The sequence below is a fragment of the Capra hircus genome, chromosome 3 (genome assembly GCF_001704415.2).
Source record: "Capra hircus breed San Clemente chromosome 3, ASM170441v1, whole genome shotgun sequence".
Classification (NCBI taxonomy): Eukaryota; Metazoa; Chordata; class Mammalia; order Artiodactyla; family Bovidae; genus Capra; species Capra hircus.
The window spans coordinates 97098815-97118472 of NC_030810.1; the positions used below are offsets into that span (position 1 = coordinate 97098815).

At 38.8% G+C, this 19658-nt stretch overlaps 1 protein-coding gene across 1 annotated transcript; it reads right to left on the reverse strand.

Moving 5' to 3' along the window:
• LOC102177854 (disintegrin and metalloproteinase domain-containing protein 30-like) lies at window positions 17264-19405 on the reverse strand. Its single transcript, XM_005677983.2, has one exon. The coding sequence runs from the start codon at window positions 19403-19405 to the stop codon at window positions 17264-17266; it is 2142 nt and encodes a 713-aa protein (XP_005678040.2).

Here is a 19658-nt window from a genome sequence, read left to right on the forward strand (position 1 = left end):
CACAGATTTGGCTTCCAATATCCATGATGTTGATGGGAATAATAGGATTCTGGAGGAACACAGGACAGGTGGAGGCACTTAACTCCCTAGAGACAAGGTGGGAGCAACTACCTGGAGGGTCAGGGATATGCGGTGGTGATTAATCATCATACAGTCTCTAGGAGGGAAATAGACAAGAAGTCTGCTTCCCAGGTGGCGCTAGTTGTAAAGAACCTGCCTGCTAATGCAGGAGACGTAAGAGATGTGGGTTGGATTCCTGGGTGGGGAAGATCCCCTAAAAGAGGGTATGGCAAACCACTCCAGTATTCTTGCCTGAGAATCCTATGGACAAAGAAGCCTGGTGGGCTACTGGAGATCTATAGGGTCACAAAAAGTCAGACACAACTGAAGTGACTAAGCAGGCAGGCACTACTTCAAAATGGTTTGATTTACATAATAATTAGAAAAACTTTGGTTGAGGCAACAGCAACCTGATTGAGTCACTAAAGTAGAATCTGTGACCTCTCTTCCTGTTCTTAGACTTGGAACTCCTTGCCTGAGAGGAGACTGAGTTTCTCTGAGAAGGAATGAACTCTGCAATGCAGCCACAAATGTGGCTGACCTGACCTGTAAATCTTCCTCCAGGCCTTCTGCCGAGGGCTGTCTCTGTTAGTTGCTCAGTCACGTCCAGCTCTTTGCGATGTCATGGACTGTAGCCAGCCAGGTTCCTTGTCGATGGGGTTTTCTGGGCAATATTACTGAAGTGGGTTGCCATTTTCTCCTCCCAGGTAGAATCCACGTCTCTAATTCTCCGGTGTTGTAGATGGATTCTTTACCACTAAACCACCGGGGAAGTCTGTCTGTGGCCATTTCCAGAGGTGAGTGTGGAAAGAGAAATACCCAGACCTTCTAGGGTTTATTCAATTCTGGCTTTGAGTAACGCAAACATAGGAGGATATGTAGTGGCTATGAAAATACGCCACTCATGTTTCAAGCTGCAGAAAATATAACTAATCAGCAACCCCAGCAAATATCCTCTAAGTCCAGAGCTCTGACATCTTCCCAGGTTCAGGACTACCCTGTGAAAAGAAAGCATTTACTTCTCTCCAACTGAACACACGTGATGAAACTGTAACCTGTTTTCCTGTGGTAACTCTGACTTTTTCTCCCCAATCTCTTTTGTTTCTGCATATTAGCTTATTAAAAAGAGAACAGATATTTAGACTCCCATGAGTCTTTTATTGACTCTTGCAGTAGGAGAGTGATGTCAAATGTCAGGTGTTCTTGTCTACTCTGTACCATGTGACTGATTCTTCCACAGAACCCACATGGTGCCAAATCTTTTGTATAGTTGCTCATCTTAATAGACCACACTAATTAGCTGAGTAAGAAACAGACCCAATTCAACTCAGCATATAGGCATCCCTTCCCCATCATCTAGTACTTGTCACCACTCTAAGGTCTTTTTTATTTTATATTTGCTTCATTTCTTATTGTTGCATAACAAATTACCAGAAACTTAAAGCTTAAGCAAAACTATTTATTATCTCACAGTTTTGATGGGTCAAAAGTCCAGGAATGGGTTAGCTGAGCCCTCTGCCTAAGGTCTCATAGGTTATAATTAGGTTGTTATCCAGGTATTGTTTCTTTCTGGATTTTTGGGAAAGAATTCATTCCCAAGATCATTTAGGTTGTCAGCTAAGTTTAATTCTTTGTGATTATGGAACTGAGATTTCCATTTTCATACTGGCCACCAGCCGGAGGCCTCTCTCAGCTCCTGGAAGCCTCCCACATCTTTCGCCACATGCCCCCTCCCTCTAGCAAAGAAGGGACCAAGAAGCTGTGCAGAGAGGTGGCCTCTAAATTCCATGTGGGTATTTCATGTGAACACTTTACCAAGGATTAGGCTGCCCCTGTACAGGAACAGACTGGCTGAGGCTTAACAGAGAGTGGTTGAGTATAGATCAGAGGTCTTTGAGGTCCAGCAGTGTTGGTAAATAATTGTTGGAGTTCCTGCCCATCCAGGGTGTGGGGAGATCTCATTAATACCTCATTAGCACACCAGGTACTCACCAGAAAGGCTGTACCTTAGTAATAAGTACCATGCTTTAGAATAAAGCCTATTCTAGACTAGCCTTATCAAAGCTTAAAATAATATTCTGCTAAATAATACACTAGTCAAAAAATCACAAAAAAACTGAAAAATAAATCAAATTTAATGAAAATAAAAACACAATATACTAAAATTTGTGGGATCAGCTAAAGAGGCACCTAGAAGGAAATATATAGCTTTAAATGTTTATATTAAATATAAAAGTATAAATATAAATAAGAAAGCTTTAAACACAGTGATGTAAATTTCCATCTTAAGAACGCAGAAAAAGACAGTCAAGTTAAACACTAAGAGAGTGGAGCAAAAGAGATAATAAAGAACAGAAATCAATAAAATCAGAAGTAAACAACAGAAAAATCAAAACTTTGGTTTTGGAAAAGATGAACAAAACTGATAAACAGCTAGCAAATTAATCAAGAATTTAAAAGGTGATAGATTCTATATATATTAAAAGGGTAAAAATTACAATGAACAACTTTATGCCCATAAATGCAACAACAGATAAAATGGACAAATCTCTTGAAAAATATAATTCACCAAAAATGATCAGAGAAATATATAGTAATAATTTTCCTCTGTATATGAAAGAAGTTGCATTCATAATAAATAAAAACCTAAAACAAAATGAAATCCATGCCCAGATGATTTCTTATTGAATTCTCCTCTTTATTTAAGGAAGAAATGATAGAAATATTATATAAATTATTTCAGAAAATAGAGAGGGAGGAAACTTCCTAACTTCTCTATAAGAAAAAACATTATACACAATTATTTCTCAAACACACATATGAAAAATCCTCTACAATTATTAGAGGATTAAATCAAATCCAGGCATATATGAGGGGTATAATAAGCACATCCAGAACAAGCCTGAGTTATCTATAATTGCAGTTTGTTCAACATTTGAAAACTAATCAATATTATTCACTCTACTAACATAATGAAGTAAAATGCTACACAAACCATTTCAATAGATGAAGAAAAAGCATTCAACAACACCAGAACTCATTGATTCTTTTAGAAAGATACTCTCCACAACTAGGAATAAGATGAACTTTCTTCAGTCTGACAAAATGTACCTATGAAGAACATACAGATAATACCATGGCTGAAGATTAAGTGCTGCAAGCTTTCCACCAAAGACAGGGAACAATGTAAGGATGTCTGCGATCATCACTTCTATTCAATACTATTCTGGGGACCTTAGCCAATGGGGAAAAATAAAGAGAAATAAAGGGCTTCCCTGGTGGCTCAGATGGTAAAGAATCTGCCTGCAGTGCAGGAGACCTGGATTTAATCCCTGGGTTGGGAAGATCCCCTGGAGAAGGGAATGGCAACCTACTCCAGTATTCTTCTTGCCTGGAGAATTCGAGGACAAAGGAGCCCAGCAGGCTACAGTCCAGCCTGTTGCAAAGAGTCAGGCATGACAGAGTAACTAATGCTTTCAAAGGGAAATAAAATGAAATAAAGCATGGGAAATGAAATAAAACTGTCTGCAGAAAACAGGTGTACAGAAAATTCTAAGAAATCTTAAAATTATTAGTATTAATTTTTAAGTTTATCAAGGTCAAAAGATTTCAAGTCTATGTACAAAAAATAAAAATTCTCAACAAATAAAGAGATACAACATGTAGAATAAATGGAAGGGGACTTTCCTGGTGGTCCAGTGGTTTAGACTTCTCCTTCCAATGCAGGGGCTGCAGGTTTGATCTCTGGTCAGGAAAATAAGATTCCAGATGCCTCAGAACCAAAATATCAAAAAATATAAAACAGAAGCAGTTTTGTAATAAATTCAATTAAGATTTTAAAAATGGTCCACATTAAAAAAAAACAACTGAACTAAACAAAAAGAAAACTTGAAAGGCTTAATTATTATCAAACTGTTGTTGTTGTTTAGTGGCTAAGTCATGTCTGACTCTCCCCATGGACTGTAGGCCAGTCTCCACTGTCCATGGAATTTTCCAGGCAAGAATATACTGGAGTGCATAGCCATTCCTTTCTTTAGGGGATTTTCCTGACCCAGAAATGGAACCCAAGTCTCCTGCATTGCAGACGGATTCTTTACCCTTGAGCCAACTGTGAAGCCCAGTGTTATCAAATACATCCTTTTATTCTTTACATTTCCTGGGTGTCCAGTGTTAGTTGAAAAATGTGTTCCTAAGTCACCATTATAGATATGCTTTCTTAAATTTTCTTGAAAGTTTAAAAATTTTTAATTAAAAATTTATATTTAAGGTTTAAATCCATTTAGAATTTTTTTTCTTTTTGAGTATGAAGAGGCAAAGCTCCCACATTATTTCCTTCCAGATAAATAGATACCTAATTGTGCCAGCATTGGTTATTTTTTTTTAATTATATTTTGTTACTGATTTGATATGTCATTATCACATATCAATTTTTATAGACTATGATCTACATCTGAGTTCTCCATACACTTCTACTTACCTACTTATTTATATGCCAATACCATGCTATTGTTCTTTTTAGAAAACTAAAATATTGTTGATGTACAATATTATGTCACTTTCAGGTACACTACACAATGACTTGACATTTACAAACATAATGAAAAGGTCACATGATAAGTCTAGTAACCATCTGTCCCCATACAAAGTTAGTACATTAATACAGACAATATTCCTTATGTTGTACATTGTATCCCTGTGACTTATATATTATATAATGAAGCTTTATACTTAAGTTCCTTCACCTATACTGTCCACCTCTCATTCCCTTCCTTCTGGCCACTACCTATTTGTCCTCTGTATCTATAGGTCTATTTTAATTTTGTTTTGTTCTCATGTTTTGTTTTTTAGACTCTACGTACAAGAAAGATCATGTGATATTTGTCTTTCTCTGTCCGACTTATATCACTTAGCTTATCCTCTATATCTATCCATGTTGTTGCAAATGGCATAATCTCATTCTTTTTAGGCCTGAGTCATATTCCACTGTATATACATCTTTCCTTTTTTCCTATTCATCTATTGATTGCTTCCATATCTTGGCTATTATAAATGATGCTGCAATAAACATTACAATCTATATATCTTTTTGAATTGGTGTTTTTGTCTTTTTTTGGGTATATATATATATATACCCAGAATGAAATTGCTGGATTACATGGCAGTTCAAATTTTAATATTTTGAGGAAGCTCCATCCTGTTTTTCACAGCAGCTGTATCAATTTACAATTCTACCAACAGTGCACAAGGGTACACTTTTCTCCACATTATCATCATCAGTACTTGTTATTGTCTTTATGATGATGGCCATTCTGATAGGTGTAAGGTGGTATCTCATTGTGGTTTTAATTTGCACTTCCTTGATGATTAGTGATGTTGAATATCTTTTCTTGTGTCTGTTGGCCATCTTATGTCTTCTCTGTAAAAATGTCTATTTAAGCCCTCTGCTTTTTAATTGGGTTGTTTATTTTTATGTTGATTTGAATGAGTTCTTTGTAAATTTGTATATTTACTTGTTTTTAATTGGAAGATAATTGCTTTCAATGCTGTGTTGGTTTCTGCTGTACAACACAAATTAGCTATAATTCTGTATATATGCCCTCTCTCTGGAGCTTCCCTCCCTCCTCCCTCCCTCCCCCCACTAAGTCATTTCAGAGTGCCAGGCTGGGCTCCTTGTGTTATATAGCAGCCTCCCACTAGCTCTCTGTTTTACACATGATAGTGTATATATTGTGCAGTCATCTTCTCCTGCAAAGACACCAAAATCACAACTAGCTGAACAACCATCAACAGGAGGGTGTTGGAACCCACACATACACACAGAAAAAAGATATCCCACATCCAAAGACAAAGGAGAAGCTGAAACAAGACATCAGCAGAGTTTGAGAGAATAGCAAGGAGAGATAAGAAAGCTTTCTTAAGTGAACAATGCAAAGGAAAACAATAAAATGGGAAAGACTAGAGATCTCTTTAAGAAAACTGGAAATACCAAGGAAACATTTCATGCAAAGACGGGCATGATAAAGAACCGAAATGGCAAAGACCTAATAGAAGCAAAGTAGATTAATAAGAGGTGGAAAGAATACACAGAAGAACTATACATAAAAGGTATTAATGACCAGGGAACCACTTTGGTGTGGTCATTCACCTAGAACTGAACATCCTAGAGTGTGAAGTCAAATGGGCCTTAGGAAGCATTGCTATGAACATAGCTAGTGAATTTCTAGCTGAAAATCAAATTTAAAATCCTAAAAGATGATACTGTTAAAGCCCTACACTTAATATATCAACAAATTTGGAAAACTCGGCAGTAGCCACAAGAATGGAAAAGATTAGTTTTCACTTCAATCCTAAAGAAAAGCAATGCCAAAGAATGTTCAAACTACCATGCAGTTGTGCTCATTTCACATGCTAACAAGGTAGTGCTGAAAATCCTTCAAGCCAGGGTCAGCAGTAAGTACATCCATTTTTCAGATGTACAAATGGATTTAGAAAATGCAGAGGAAACAGAGACCAAATTGCCAACATCTGTTGGATCATAGAAAAAGCACAGGAGTGCCAAAAAAATCTACTTCTGCTTCATTGATTACGCCAAAGCCTTTGACTGTATAGATCACAACCAACTGTGGAAAATTCTTAAAGAGATGAGAATACTAGACCACCTTACCTGTCTCCTGAGAAACTTGTATGCAGGTCAAGAAGCAACAGTAAGAACCAGACATGGTTCAAAATTCAGAAAGGAGTATGTCAAAGCTGTATATTATTATCACCCTGCTTATTTAACTTATACGTGGAAAAGACTTTGATGCTGGGAGGGATTGTGGGCAGGAGGAGAAAGGGATGACAGAGGATGAGATGACTGGATGGCATCACTGACTCGATGGACGTGAGTCTGAGTGAACTCCGGGAGTTGGTGATGGACAGGGAGGCCTGGCATGCTGCAATTCATGCGGTCACAAAGAGTCGGACACAACTGAGCAACTGAACTGAACTGAGAGTAAATCATGTGAAATGCTAGGCAGGATGACTCATAACCTGGAATCAAGATTTCTGGGAGAAATATCAATAACCTCAGATATGCAGATGACACCACTCTAATGGCAGAAAGCGAAGAGGAACTAAAGAGCCTCTTGATGAAGGTGAAAGAGGAGAGTGAAAAAGCTGACTTAAAACTCAACATTCAGAAAAACTAAGATCATGGGATCCAGTCCATCACTTCATGGCAAATAGATGGGGGAAAAATGGGAGCAGTGAGAGACTTCATTTTCTTGGGCTCCAAAATCACATGGACAGAGACTGCAGTCACAAAGTTAAAAGACGCTTACTGCTTGGAAGAAAATCTATGACAAACCTAGACAGTATATTTAAAAGCAGGGACATCACTTTGCCAACAAAGGTCCATGTAGTCAAAGCTACATTTTTCCAGTAGTCATGTATGGATGTGAGAATTTGACCATAAAGAAGGCTGAGTGCCAAAGAATTGATGCTTTCAAACTGGTGTTGGAGAAGACTCTTGAGAGTCCCTTGGACAGCAAGGAGATCAAACTAGTCAATCCTAAAGAAAATCAACCCTGAATATTCATTGGAAGGACTGATGCTGAAGCTGAAGCTCCAATACTTTGGTCACCTGATGCAAAGAGCTAACTGATTGGAAAAGACCCTAGTGCTGGAAAAGATTGAGGGCAAGAGGAGAAGGGGATTACAGAAGATGAGATAGTTGGATGGCATCACAGACTCAATAGACATGAGCTTGAGAAAACTCTGGTGAAGGACAGGGAAGGCTGGTGTGCTGCAGTTCATGGGGGTCACAAAGAGTTGGACATGACTGAGCGACTGAATAATTGCAACAAATACTACTTTGGGAATTGTTTTCCCAATTTGGCAATGTATATATGTATCTCTTACTATATTACTTGTCCTCATACTATAACTTACTATTAGCATGATAAACCTCCTTATTTCTTACTTACTGAGGTGCAGACTGCTTATTTTTCCAGCCAATTCTCTGAACCTGAAACTGAAAGTAAGTCTTTCAGCAGACTATACATCTCTCAGCAGAACATGCAAATGTCAAATATTGATTTTTTATGGCTAAGCAATATTCCATTCTATCTATCTATATGTATGTATACATATTATATATATATATATGTACCACATCCTCTTTATCTATATAACTGTTGATGGATACTTAAGTTGCTTTCATATTTAGGTCCTTTTTAAATTTAAATATACATTTAACAGCATTCATTCATTATAAATGTATGATTCAATGACTTTTAGTAAATTCATAGAGTTGTGAAACCATCACCATAGTCCAGTTTTATAATATTTTCCTTACCTCCTCAATTTCCCTCCTCATTTAATTCTTCTGCAGTCAATTTCTACCCCTTTCCCAAACCTCAAGCAACCTCTGCTTTCTGTCTATAAAGCTTTTCTGTATGTTTTGTATAAATTGAATAAGATAATATATATTCTATTACAACTGGCTTCTTTCCCTTAGCATAATGTTTTTGAAGTTCATTTATGTTCTAACTTGTATCAGATTTTGTTGCTTTTTATTACTGAGAGGAATTCCTTTGTATAGAAACACCATATTTGCTTATCCTTTTATCAGTTGATGGGTATTTGAGTTGTTTACAGTTTTTGGCTCTTATTAATAATGCTTCTTTGAACATTCCCAAACAAATCTTGTATGAATCTATATTTTCATTTCTCTTGAAGATATTCATAGTAGTGGAGGTACTAGATCATTTGGTAAGGCTACATTTGACTTTTAAGAAACTGTCAAAGTGTTTTCCAAAGTGGATATATCATTTTACATTCCAACCATAAATGTATGAGGGTCTGGTTTCTCACATTCTTAGCAACACCTGGTATTGTCTGTCTTTTTAAAAAACATAACCCCATTAGTTGATGTAAAGTGATATCTTAGTGTGATTTTAATTTTTACTTTCTAATAACTAGTGCATCTGTAATACAGAAGACATGGATTTGATCCTTGGATCAGGAAGATCCCCTGGAGAAGGAAATGACAACCTGCTATAGTATTCTTGCCTGATAAATCCCGTGGACAGAGGAGCCTGTCGGGCTATAGTCCATGTGGTTGTGAACGAGTCAGACATGACTTAGTGACTAAACAACAACAGGCAGTCCTAAGATGGCAGAGGAATAGGATGGGGAGACCACTTTCTCCCCCACAAATTCATCAAAAGAACATTTGAACGCTGAGTAAATTCCACAAAACAACTTAACCCTGAGCTTCAATATACAGGCTGCCCAAAGTCACACCAAATCCACTGACATCTCATAACTCATTACTGGACACTTCATTGCACTCCAGAGAGAAGAAATCCAGCTCCACCCACCAGAACACCAACACAACCTTCCCTAACCAGGAAACCTTGACAAGCCACCCATACAACCCCACCCACAGCGAGGAATCTCCACAATAGAGAACTCCACAAACTGCCAGACTACAGAAAGGCCAACACAAACACAGCAATATAAACAAGATGAAGAGACAGAGGAATACCCAGCAGGTAAAGGAACAGGACAAATGCCCACCAAACCAAACCAAAGAGGAAGAGACAGGGAATCTACTGGGTAAAGAATTCCAAATAATGAGTGAAAATGATCCAAAATCTTGAAAAAAAAATGGAAACACAGATAAACAGCCTGGAGACAAGGATTGAGAATATGCAAGAAAGGTTTAACAAGAACCTAGAAGAAATAAAAAAGAGTCAATATATAATGAATAATGCAATAAATGAGATCAAAAACACTCTGGAGGGAACCAACAGTAGAATAACAGAGGCCAAAGATAGGATAAGTGAAGTAGAAGATAGAATGGTAGAAATAAATGAATCAGAGAGGAAAAAAGAAAAACAAATTAAAAGAAATGAGGACAATCTGAGAGACCTCTGGGACAATGTTTAATGCCTCAACATTTGAATCATAGGAGTCCCAGAAGAAGAAGACAAAAAGAAAGACCATGAGAAAATACTTGAGGAGATAATAGTTGAAAAATTCCCTAAAATGGGGAAGGAAATAATCACCCAAGTCCAAGAAACCCAGAGAGTCCCAAACGGGATAAACCCAAGGTGAAACACCCGAAGACACATATTAGTCAAATTAACAAAGATCAAACACAAAGAACAAATAAGGGAAAAACAACAAATTACACACAAGGGGATTCCCAAAAGGATAACAGCTGATCTTTCAATAGAAACTCTTCAGGCCAGGAGGGAATGGCAGGACATACTTAAAGTGATGAAAGAAAATAATCTACAGCCCAGATTATTGTACCCAGCAAAGATCTCATTCAGATATGAAGGAGAAATCAAAAGCTTTCCAGACAAGCAAAAGCTGAGAGAATTCAGCACCACCAAACCAGCTCTCCAACAAATGCTAAAGGATCTTCTCTAGACAGGAAACACAAAAAGGGTGTATAAACTCAAACCCAAAACAATAAAGTAAATGGCAATGGGATCATACTTATCAATAATTACCTTAAATGTAAATGGGTTGAATGCCCCAACCAAAAGACAAAGACTGGCTGAATGGATACAAAAACAAGATCCCTATATATGTTGTCTACAAGAGACCCACCTCAAAACAAGGGACATATACAGACTGAAAGTGAGGGGCTGGGAAAAGATATTCCACACAAATAGAGACCAAAAGAAAGCAGGAGTAGCAATACTCATATCAGATAAAATAGACTTTAAAACAAAGGCTGTGAAAAGAGACAAAGAAGGCCACTACATAATGATCAAAGGATCAATCCAAGAAGAAGATATAACAATTATAAATATATATGCACCCAACATAGGAGCACCGCAATATGTAAGACAAATGTTAACAAGTATGAAAGGGGAAATTAACAATAATACAATAATAGTGGGAGACTTTAACACCCCACTCACACCTATGGATAGATCAATTAACAGAAAATTAACAAGGAAATACAAACTTTATAGGACATTTCACCCCAAAACAATGAATTTCACCTTTTTCTCAAGCACACATGGAACCTTCTCCAGGATAGATCACATCCTGGACCATAAAGCTAGCCTTGGTAAATTCAAAAAAATTGAAATCATTCCAAGCATCTTTTCTGACCACAATGCAGTAAGATTAGATCTCAATTACAGGAGAAAAACTTAAAAATTCCAACATATGGAGGCTGAACAACACGCTCCTGAATAACCAACAAATCACAGAAGAAATCAAAAAAGAAATCAAAATATGCATAGAAATGAATGAAAATGAAAACACAACAACCCAAAACCTGTGGGACACTGTAAAAGCAGTGCTGAGGGGAAGGTTCATAGCAACACAGGCATACCTCAAGAAACAAGAAAAAAGTCAAATAAATCACCTAACTCTACACCTAAAGCAACAAGAAAAGGAAGAAATGAAGAGCCCCAGCATTAGTAGAAGGAAAGAAATCTTAAAAATTACAGCAGAAATAAATGCAAAAGAAACAAAAGAGACCGTAGCAAAAATCAGCAAAGCCAAAAACTGGTTCTTTGAGAGAGACTCATCAGGAAACAAAAGGAGAAAAATCAAATCAATAAAAATAGAAATGAAGAGATAGAGCGATCACAACAGACAACACAGAAATACAAAGGATCATAAGAGACTACTATCCACAATTATATGCCAAAAAAATGGACAACTTGGAAGAAATGGACAAATTCTTAGAGAAGTACAACTTTCCAAAACTGAACTAGGAAGAAATAGAAAATCTTAACAGACCCATCACAAGCACGAAAATTGAAATTGTAATCAACACTAATAGATGGAGAAATATATCATGATCATGGATTGGAAGAATCCCTATAGTGAAAATGAGTATATTACCCAAAGCAATTTACAGATTCAATGCAATCCTTATCAAGATACCAATGGTATTTTTCACAGAGCTAGCACAAATAATTTCACAATTTGTATGGAAATACAAAAAACCTTGAATAGCCAAAGCAATCTTGAGAAAAAAGAATGGAACTGCAGGAATCAACCTGCCTGACTTCAGGCTCTACTTCAGAGCCACTGTCATCAAGACAGTATGGTAATGGCACAAAGACAGAAATATAGATCAATGGAACAAAATAGAAAGCCCAGAGATAAATCCACACACCTATGGACACCTTATCTTTGACAAAGGAGGCAAGAATATACAGTGGAGAAAAGACAATCTTTTAAACAAGTGGTGCTGGGAAAACTGGTCAACCACTTGTAAAAGAATGAAACTAGAACACTTTCTAACACCATACACAAAAATAAACTCAAAATGGATTAAAGATCTAAACATAAGACCAGAAACTATAAAACTCCTAGAGGAAAACATAGGCAAAACACTCTCCGACATACATCACAGCAGGATCCTCTATGACCCACCTCCTAGAATATTGGAAATAAAAGCAAAAATAAACAAATGGGACCTAATTAAAATTAAAAGCTTCTGCACAACAAAGGAAACTATAAGCAAGGTGAAAAGACAGCCTTCTGAATGGGAGAAAATAATAGCAAATGAAGCAACTGACAAACAACTAATCTCAAAAATATACAAGCAACTCCTGTAGCTCAATTCCAGAAAAATAAACGACCCAATCAAAAAATGGGCCAAAAACCTAAACAGAAATTTCTCCAAAGAAGACATACAGATGGCTAACAAACACATGAAAAGATGCTCAACATCACTCATTATCAGAGAAATGCAAATCAAAACCACAATGAGGTACAATTTCATGCCAGTCAGAATGGCTGCGATCCAAAAGTCTACAAGCATTAAATGCTGGAGAGGGTGTGGAGAAAAGGGAACCCTCTTACACTGTTGGTGGGACTGCAAACTAGTACAGCCACTATGGAGAACAGTGTGGAGATTCCTTAAAAAACTGGAAATAGAACTGCCTTATGACCCAGCAATCCCACTGCTGGGCATACACACTGAGGAAACCAGAATTGAAAGAGACACGTGTACCCCAATGTTCATCGCAGCACTGTTTATAATAGCCAGGACATGGAAGCAACCTATATGTCCATCAGCAGATGAATGGATAAGAAAGCTGTGGTACATATACACAATGGAGTATTACTCAGCTATTAAAAAGAATACATTTGAATCAGTTCTAATGAGGTGGATGAAACTGGAGCCGATTATACAGGGTGAAATAAGCCAGAAAGAAAAACACCAATACAGTATACTAACGCATATATATGGAATTTAGAAAGACAATAACGATAACGCTGTATGCGAGACAGCAAAAGAGACGCAGATGTATAGAACAGTCTTTTGGACTCTGTGGGAGAGGGCGAGGGTGGGATGATTTGGGAGAATGGCACTGAAACATGTATAAAATCATATGTGAAATGAATCGCCAGTCCAGGTTCGATGCATGACACAGGATGCTCGGGGCTGGTGCACTGGGATTACCCAGAGATATGGTATGGGGAGGGAGGTGGGAGGGGGGTTCAGGATGGGGAACACAGGTACACCCGTGGCAGATGCATGTTGATGTATGGGAAAACCAATACAATATTGTAAAGTTTAAAAAAAATGGAATGAAAAAAAAATAGGTAAGAAACAACAGACAGCACACCCAGTGGTACACATACAGGGTGATTACCATATTTTGAGAAAGTACTCAAAAAAGTGAGGCTAAAAATAAATTTTAAAACGTGAAAAAACAACAACAATAACTAACGATATTGAGTAACTTTTCTTGTGTTTTTATCCAAGCCGTCTGCTAATCTTTAAAACTGGGTTGCCCCTTATCATTGAGTTAAAATAATTCTTTATATTTGTAAATAGAAGTGCTTTATCAGATAAATGGTTTGCAAACATTTCCTGCCAGTCTGTCATTCGTATTTTCCTTCTCATTATGTTTTTTTGAAACATAAAAATTTTTAATTCGATAAAGTTCAAATTATTTTTTTTTCTATTATGGCTTATGTTTTTGGTGTAGTGTCTTACAAATCTTTGCTTAACCCCAAATCGCCAAGTTTTTCTCCTTTGTATTTGTTGGTGTTTAGTTGATAAGTTGTGTCAGACTCTTTTGAGACCCCAAGGACTGTAGCGCGCCAGAATCCTCTGTTCTTGAGATTTCCCAGGCAAGGATACTGGTGTGGGTTGCCACTGCCTTCTCCAGCATATCTTCCTGGCCCAGGGAGCAAACCTGCGTCTCCTGCATTGTGGGTGAATTCTTTACCACCTAGCCACTTGGGTCCCTATTTGTATTTACTGGGACATTTTATACTTCTAAAAGAGAGTTGTGTTTCTGTACACCAACAATAAAGTACTGGAAAGAGATATCCTTCATTTGGAAAACATGACTGAATCTAGGGGGCATTATGCTAGGTGAAAAGAAACACAGAAATATACAAGCACTATACAGTATGATTAATTTGTGAAACAAAACAAAATACCATAGTCATATAAACCAAATACCCTGGTGGTTGCCAGGGGCAGGGTAGAGGGGAAAATGGGTAGATATAAGTCAAAGAGTATAATCTTTCAGTTATAATTAAAATAAGTTCTGAAGATCTAATGTATAGTATGGTAACATACTTCATAATACAGTATTTTATACCCGATATTTGCTGAGTTGCTTATAGGCATTCAGACTCCCTTAAAACAATTTAACTATGTGAGATGATGGATGTATTAATTATTTGATCTTGGTAGTTATTCTAAAATGTTTATGCATATAAAATAATCACATTGTACAACATAAATATATGTTAATATATTTGTCAATTTTTAAAAAAAAATTCTTTAATTTTGTTCCCCATCCTGAAACCCCCTCCCCCTTCCCTCCCTGTACCATCCCTCTGGGTCGTCCTAGTGAACCGGGCCCAAGCATCCTGTATCATGCATCGAATCTGGACTGGCAATTCGTTATATATGATATTATACATGTTTCAATGCCATTCTCCCAAATCATATTTGTCAATTATATTTGTCAATTATTCCTCAATATGGTAGGAAAAATGGTTAATATGATATATCACAATTAAATTTTTTTAAATTTACTAGGGTATAATGCTAAAGAATACACCTGCCAATGGCAGATATGTAGTTCTATCCCTGAGTTGGGAAGACCCTCTGGGGAAGGAAATGGCAACCCACTCCTCTCACCTGGGAAATTCCATGATCAGAGGAATCTGGTGGTTTATAGTCCATGGGATCACAAAGAGTCAGATACAACTTAGCAATTAAAACAACAGCAACAAAATATCCGTATAGTTTCTAAATAAATCCTTCTCACTAAATTCAATTTCCTGATATTCACATAATGCTCTCTTGATAATGTCATTACAGATCTGTTATGTAATATTTTAAAAGTTCTTTTTTAAATTAATTAATTTATTTTTAATTGAAGGATAATTGCTTTACAAAATTGTGTTGGTTTCAACCAAACATCAACATTGTTTCCCTCAATTTGTTTTTTGGAAAACTGTAAAATAATAATACCTACCTCACAGAGCTATATTCAGGACTATCCACATTAACATTGATGAAATGCTAAGAACATTGCCTGCCACACAGTCAAGTCACAATAAATGGTAGCCACCATTATCAGTATTGCAACTATAACTAGAAGTGCTTGCTTTTTAAGGACATTTTCTGGTGGCCAAGCTTGATAAATGTTAAAATTATAATCACAAGAATGGGGTTATCTTGATCTTTCTCCCCTGAGTAAGAAGAATCCCCAAGTAGTCAGGGCTCAGTTTTTACCATGAACCTCCCATGACATTTTAAGTCAGAACTATGTGGCTAAGAAAAGAAGAGTCTGAAGTGGGGTATAGTTGACCTGCAGTGCTGGCTGGAGAAGCATGAGCCCCGCGGAAGCTAAGGGAACAGCAGGAGGGTTCAGCCCCAAACAAGACCAAAATACTTCGGCTATCAACGGGCTGGGATGATGACCAAGAGGTGGTCACTGACTCCTCTGAAGGGGCCACTCAGTCCTCCTCTCCTCCCAGCCAAAGCACCAGGCAGAGGGGTGCTTGGAAGCAGACATGGGTGTACTTGGGATGAAAGGTATCCCTCATTGCCCTCTGCTCTCTTTAGGGGTGTGGCAAACCTAAGGCCAGATGTCCCCCAGCACACATTCACAAAAGTCTTGTCCCTGCAAGCAGAAATCCAAAGCACAGACTTCTGTTAAGGGTCTTGCCCACAGGATACTGCCAGCTCCTGTCATCATTTGTAGACTGTGGTACAATGCAGGAGTTATGATAGATTAGAGCCCTCGACCCAACTGAGGCCAACCCAAACACTGAGTCAGAGACCTGATTTCTAAAGAGCTACAGCGAACCGCACAGTCACTGTAACAGAGGAAGATCCTTAACTGAGGGACTCCCCTGGTAAACTATCACTTTATATATTTATATTTATATTTATATTTATAAAATATCAGAGAAGGCAATGGCACCCCACTCCAGTACTCTTGCCTGGAAAATCCCGTGGACGGAGGAGCCTGGTAGGCTGCAGTCCATGGGGTCGCTAAGAGTTGGACACGACTGAGTGACTTCACTTTCACTTTTCACTTTCATGCACTGGAGAAGGAAATGGCAACCCACTCCAGTGTTCTTGCCTGGAGAATCCCAGGGACGGGGGAGCCTGGTGGGCTACCGTCTATGGGGTCGCACAGAGTTGGACACGACTGACGTGACTTAGCAGCATATATAAAATATGGCAATCAATATTTATAGATCAGTGTGGAGCATAGACACAGGTGATTTTTATTCATGACAGTGAGGGAGGCAGAGGGAAAGGGAGACAATGGCTTTGTGTGCTGGGAACTGAGAGACAGGATTTTGCCCTGATACCCACTGTAATTCTATGAAACTCACAATGTGAGTGTTCAGAGAAGCTCCCAGGGCATTTTTTTAAGGATATTCAAAACCTGAACAGACACTAAAGGGAAAGTCAAATAGGAAAGCAAAATGCATTGATTTGATTCCAAATGAAGAATACCATTTATTTCCTTATCAAAACCTTAAAGAATTAATTGAGATAAATCGAAAGAGGAATGAAGATTGGTTTGGATAAATGAAAGCTTGTTCAATTTATGACCATGTGTAATAAAAGTAGTGTGTCAATTGTCTGATTACTTTTTTGATTAATTTTTTGGTGTTTTTTTCTTTTTATGCCTTGTTCTACTCCAGGGTTAAAGGGTGGTATTTCTTTCCCTTTGGATTAGATTCTTATGATTTTCCTGTAAAACACAACAATCACTGAGATAATTAAGAAAATAAGGCGCATTAATATAAGAATCACAACCTGAAGAGAGATGGGCATGTTTTTCCTTAGTGGTCCTGGAGGCCCACTGTCGATGCTTCCTCCATATCCGACCTCCTCACACAGCGGAGGGGCCCAACCATACAGGCAGTGGCAGTTTCTGTTACTGTTGCAGACTCCTCGGTGGTTGCACTTCTCAGGGAAACAGTCAAATTTCAGGACTGAGCTATTCACACATTTTCTATTAAAACACACCCGCTCCTTACCACAGGAGGTACCATCATTTATCACGCCCAGGTCAGGTAACCCCATAGGTACCATGGCTAGATGATAGCCAATGCCCCAGCACATGAGATTTTCTTCATGCAGGTGAGTGGATATCAGGATAGTGTGATCTGGCATATGAGGGAGGGTTTCGACATTTATACACTGTAGCCTGCCACATAAGGATCTTTCTTTGGGACACTGCTCATACTCATGAACTCCTAAAATACCACAGTTCCCATATTGATCACCTATTACATTAACTGCATCATAACACTGATGAGGAGCCCCCAAAGCATTAGCCCCAAAAATGTTTTGGCACTGCATAGTCCTGGATCGGCAGCCCTTTCTGACACAACGGGACCTGTACTTGCAAGGGGTTCCATCCTGCTTATAAGTATCACTTGGACAGAAAGCTGAGGTCCCATTGCAGTACTCCGCAAGGTCACATTCATTTTCTTCCATCCGACACATGTATCCAGATGGACGAAATCGACAGTTATGACAACAAAGTCCAGCACTACAGCTGGCTCCTTCTTTGAATTTACAATCTGGTCGACAACACCAGTCTTCTTTACACTCCTCTCCTGAACCACAGTCACATTCCTCATTCTCTTCCACAATTTTGTTTCCACATCTCTTAACCACATAGCCTAGGCCTGGGAGATTATTTAGACAGTTTAATCCTGAACTTACATGTGAATAAAATTCGGCATAACTACAATTACTAAACCCAGTTCGTCCAGTGCCCATGATACAACTATGCCTACCCTCACACTGGCAGTATTCATAATCATGGGTCATTCCCACACTATGGCCCAGAACATGAGCAGTCCAAGTGGCGGGGCCAAGGATGTTTCTATCTAGCACAGAACTTGTAGATCCAGAAGGCATCACACTACACACACTCCCCCAGTGATGAGCAAGTGCGTCCTTAAACTTTCTGTGAACGTACAGGTGCGCCCAGTCTGCTGGAATCCGAAGACGTAGGTCACGTGACCTGTACTGCACAAACTGGCCTAAGACTTGTGATAGCTGGCCGAAATTAAGTCTTATTTTGTTTCTGTCTGTCCATACTTCAACAGCTAATAGTTGTATTCTCATACGGACATCTTGAAAGTAAGAGTCTGCAATTGAAGTCAGAAGAATGGCATCACTTATGACTTGAGTAAGATTGGAGTTCAAATATAAATACCTACTGTTATCAAAGACCAGGGCTAATTCCAAGTACTTTTGGTGCATATATGAATTAGTAAATTCCGGTATCAGAGACATGTTCTCACGCTGGGCCATCTGCTCTACTGTTTCATCATCAGTTAAGCCACAGAAATCAGAGGGAAATTCCTCCTCTTTCTTCATGAGATATATCACGTGCTCAAAATTGGAAGAAGCCTTGCGGGGCTCGATTTGGTAATGATTGGCAGCAATTTTCAGGACGCCCCGGAGACCTCCCATGCATGTACTTATGGTAGCTTCAGAATCCGGATTTCCTTCAACCAAGCCCATATAGTTGCAGTCCTTGGGTACATAAGGGTGATCTTCCAAGAGGCTCCCCTGTTCTGTGAAGGAGAAAACCTGCAGATTCCGAGGCAACAGAAACCTCTTGGGCCACAGATGAAGGACACGGTTCTTGCCTTTTACCTGCAGGAGGTAGGACACGTGCCTGGCCGCTCTCTGCTCCCCTCCACGGAAGCTCAGCTTCTTGGGAATGGTGATTTCATAGGAGTCAAAGCCCCACTCAGGGTGAAAAATTAAATCCTTGCCAAGAGAGTCAACCAGGAGCACCGCCAGGACTAGCGACCGGCCTGGGGAGAAGCAGGTCCTCACTGACCTCATGGCACAGCCTGTTCCCCAGTGAGTCAGTCCCTGCCACTGTGGCCTTGAGAGTCAGCCTTCCAGGGACTTCCGCTAGAGGCGCGGGGAGCAGTGCGGAGGCTACTGACTTCCCCTGCAGCTGCACGCCCCCCCCAACGCATCCGGTTCGTTCTCTGGGCGGTGCCGTTGGGCGCACGTGGGAAGAATCCAAGGAAGGTGCGCGAGAATAAAATGAAAAGCAAGGCTGCTTCCAGGCTGTGGGGAGAAGGCACGG